Raw genomic sequence first — 3,869 nt, 5'->3', positions numbered from 1 at the left:
AGGAGCGAATGCCCTTCTGTAAAGTAATCCTCAGGGTTTTCCTATGCATGAATTGCTGCTCGTTTCCTATATTTAAAGTATATGAAAAGCCTGAAGTAACCAAAACCTAACGCGGTGATAAACTGAAGAATAAGTGATTCAAGTAGTACAGAGAATAAGGGGAGGCAGAAGAGACCAGACTGAGAAAGCAGAGAAGAGGAGGAGGAGGAGTTGCTACTAATCATTTTGATTCTTAAATAAAATAAAGAAAAAAACCCTAAAACAACCCCTGAACAGAAAATAACCCCCAAACAAATCTTAAAAAAAAACAAAAAAACCAAAAAACCAAACCCAACCCAAACCACAACCCTCAAAACCAAAAAATAAGGAAAAGAAGAAAGGTTACATCCATGTTAGTCCCACAATATTACAGCTGCTCCTTGCAAAGGGAGTCCTAAATACGAAACAGTGAAGAAACTTGTTCTGATGCTCAGATGGAGGTGCCTCGGTCTGGGTCACTACCGATATTCAGGCCCAGGGTAGGAGTTGGTTGGTAAGGGATAGATGACATTGTTTTGATGGGGCTTCTGAAAAAGCCCCCRTTGGGTGCCCTGTGCCTGAAAGGGCCAGTTCGGTGCTCGGGCACGCTGCCGAAGGAGAATCCCGAGGCGGCTTTAGCGGACAGCGTGCGGCTCAGAGTCTGGATCTGCTCTGGTATGAAGGTGGTTGTGGTGATGTGAGTGTTCCTGAAGTCACTGATTTGCTCCAGTGCCTGCCGTGTGGGTAAAGTGTCAATGTCCAGCGGGGTCAAGTCAATCGATGAGGTGGAGAACTGTTTATGGGGACTGTCGTCGTCTGTGCAGAGGCTGTTCACGCGCCTGTGGAGGTGCTCCAGGTCGATCTCCTTGTCGTCCTGGGGAATGAGAAAAACAAGAGGCACCGCTCACCATTGCCATTTGCGCTGGGCTGAAGTTTCACATGGTGATCGGCACTGCTCGGGAAGCACAAGGCACGATTAACTAGAGCTGGCTCTTGGCTGACGGTGTCCTGAATGTCACCAGCAAACACCCCCACCGCCTGAGGCCGGGTGGGCGAAGCCAAACTGAGGCAGACCCTTACACCATAGCTACCTTCAAACCCTGAATCCAAACAACAAAACTCAACGCACCACTGGTGGATTTTCAGGAAAAGCCAAGCTCAGAGCTAGGTGGGTTAGACTAGCAGCAGCTGAATAAAAGTAAACTGCACAATCTCAAATGCCTGGAATGATGCCAGTTCTTCAGCTCCGCAAGGAGAACTAAATTTGGATGCAACATAGGAGGTTCTGAGAGATCAGGTTGCCATCTTTGTCATCCTCTCAGGGTTTAAGGAAGGGCTAGAAACGTCTCGGCTTCCTTTTTGCCTTTATAATGTCAATTGTGGTATAGAAAAGCTGAACATACAGAGGAAAAACCCCAAGCACTGGTGACTCAYTGGCATCACAGAAAGGAGTACACCAGGCAATTTCAAATTACAATGCCAACGGAGGGATGAATTATCTCCTTACCTACAAAGAAGCAATTCCATCTTTTCTGATGGAATTATACTTCTGTGGGTGAGAAGAGAAGGCAGCCTGATGTATTTATTATATCATTGCTCCTCTTACCTCTGTCCCTTTTCCTTCTTAAATCTCCTTCCCAGAGAACTCAATTAAACAGGTTTGTTTGTTATAATTGAGAATTTAAATGCACAGAAGTTAAAAAAGAGGAGGAAGTCCTAGGTGACCCAATAAATCACCTRCTTTGTACATACATATTTCTACTGAACTGCAAAGCTTAATTCAAAGCAGCATTAAGTACACATGTACCGGGGTATTCCCTCAGTTTTAGTAGTGCAGCTCATTCAGAACAAAAATCAATTTCAASTAACCTTAAAATTTACCTTAATCTCTGTGAAATTTACTGGCTCTTCCAGGCCACTAGAAATATCTCACACTCTAGGACCTCAYAGAGGATAATTAGACAGCAGATAGATGTGCACTGATGACTTCCAGCCTTGATTACTGAAGTTCATTGACTGGCTTGATCCAGAGCTCCCTGAATCAATGGCAAAACTCCTAGTATACYGAATGGGCTTGAAATCCCTCCTTTGTCTAGGAATGAAGTCAAGGACTCTGAAAAAGTCCACACCTCCAAACTGCAGGAGTTCATTTACTTARCAAAATGGACCACTGAACAGTTGTGCTGGTACCACGCCGAACACAGAGCCTGACTGGAAGGAGACTGAGAGGCCAGCTCCCCTCCAGGACTGAACCCTCCAAGGGCAGGGACAGGGAGACAAAGCAGGGGAAAAGGGGAAGGAWACAGGGCTTCAGGGATCTCCCAGGGGCTGGGTGATCGCTGACCATGAGGGCTTTGGTTTGAGCTCATCAAGGGAAGGAAAAAATGCAGTGCTCATTTCTTGGACTTAGCTTTCTGTCTATYGTTTATTCACATGTGGACATAGACATGGATGCACGTAACAACCACACAGGTGACATCAAATCCAAACGCATTCACCAAACGCTCTCTCCTAAAAAATTTGGAGCTGCATATGGATGCAGGAGAACTGGGGCCACATCAGAAGCTAAAGAAATATACAGAGGCTCCATTAGTGTGTGCAAGTCATGACTATGTCTCTGAGGAACAGTCCTAAATATTTTTCTGTTTCCTTTTTTTTTGTTTCTGGTAAGTTTTTTGTTTGTTTGTTTTTAATTTTGAAAAAAAAACAAACATACAAATGCTTTGTAATTTAAAATACAATCASGAATAGATTGGAATTTCATAGTTTCTGAGCCTCTAAGAGTTACTCAAAATAGTCCTCTTTCTTTTGCAGAGATGCATTTGGGGCTAGGGTCAGACCAGTGAAAAGATAAAAGCGGTGATAATCTCCCATGCTTAGCCCACAACCCAATCTCCACCCAATCGATACACCAAAATGAGACCCACTCACAGTAAGATTGTGCATATCTCCATAATATGATCTTTCCTCTTCTCTCTTGTGTGATCAGTAGTGAAATATTCAGCAGTTTTCACATTTAAATTATCATCAGGCTTCAGAGTCAACATCCCATTGAGATTACTGGGGCGGTTCATACTTCTCTCAGAGCTACTGTTTAAGGCTGTCTGCAGACTCAGGCAGACATCAGTGAATGGGTTACTTCTGGCACGCGACCGAAATTGTTATCTTCGCAACCATTAGACAATTTTTTTCAGTATAAATGCTTGCATTCTGGAGCACAAGATGGCAGCCACCAGGAAAAAGGGTTGGCTTGCTGACCACAAACTGGCCCAATCTGACCCCCGATTCTGGACTAGTGGCCTGGAAGAGCCAATGGATTTCATGGAAGCTAAAATGAATTTTAAGAGAGTTAGTTAAGATGTATTTCTTTGCTGAATGACCCCCACATCCAGGATAATGGGGACATTCAGCACATAYGTCCACGTTAAACTCAGTTTTGAGCCAAGCTTTTCAATTTAGCGTTGAGATGAAATTTTAGATGCTAAGCTAATGACCATWTGACAAAGATCAAGGAGGCCAAATTATACCATTTGTGGAAAGTATACACTGGAATTTCTCAGCATTTGAAAATTGAAATAGAAAATTTTATACTTGTATAAAATATCTGTGTTGGAGTTTTTTTTCTTTTCCTTTGTTATTAATTTTCATGTTTTGCACCAGATAAAGTATAAAGTTTTGAAAGTTTGAGTAAAGAACAATCAAGTAAATTTTAGGGTTTTAAAATAATTTACCAGGTGAAACTATATGGTTTCCATTCCTGAGAAACCCAATTTAAAGACTAGAGATTCCTTTTTTTTTTTCCTTTTAATAATGGTCCGGTCCAGATCTTGAACAAAAAAAGAAAAAAAAAA

General features: G+C 42.4%; 1 protein-coding gene across 1 annotated transcript in view; it reads right to left on the bottom strand.

Moving 5' to 3' along the window:
• Positions 1–335: 335 nt before the first annotated feature.
• GRID2 (glutamate ionotropic receptor delta type subunit 2) overlaps positions 336–3,869 on the bottom strand; it is a 659,493-nt gene continuing 655,959 nt past the window's right edge. The window contains exon 16 of the mRNA XM_057366575.1: positions 336–892. Coding sequence (XP_057222558.1) covers positions 470–892 — 423 coding nt within the window. The 3' untranslated portion in view covers positions 336–469. The remainder of the gene's footprint in view (positions 893–3,869) is intronic.

The sequence above is a fragment of the Malurus melanocephalus genome, unplaced genomic scaffold, assembly GCF_030028575.1.
Source record: "Malurus melanocephalus ecotype Western Australia unplaced genomic scaffold, MMel_1.1 scaffold_68, whole genome shotgun sequence".
Classification (NCBI taxonomy): Eukaryota; Metazoa; Chordata; class Aves; order Passeriformes; family Maluridae; genus Malurus; species Malurus melanocephalus.
The sequence above is the reverse complement of the archived record's forward strand: the minus strand, read 5'-3'. Positions and strand labels throughout refer to the sequence as shown.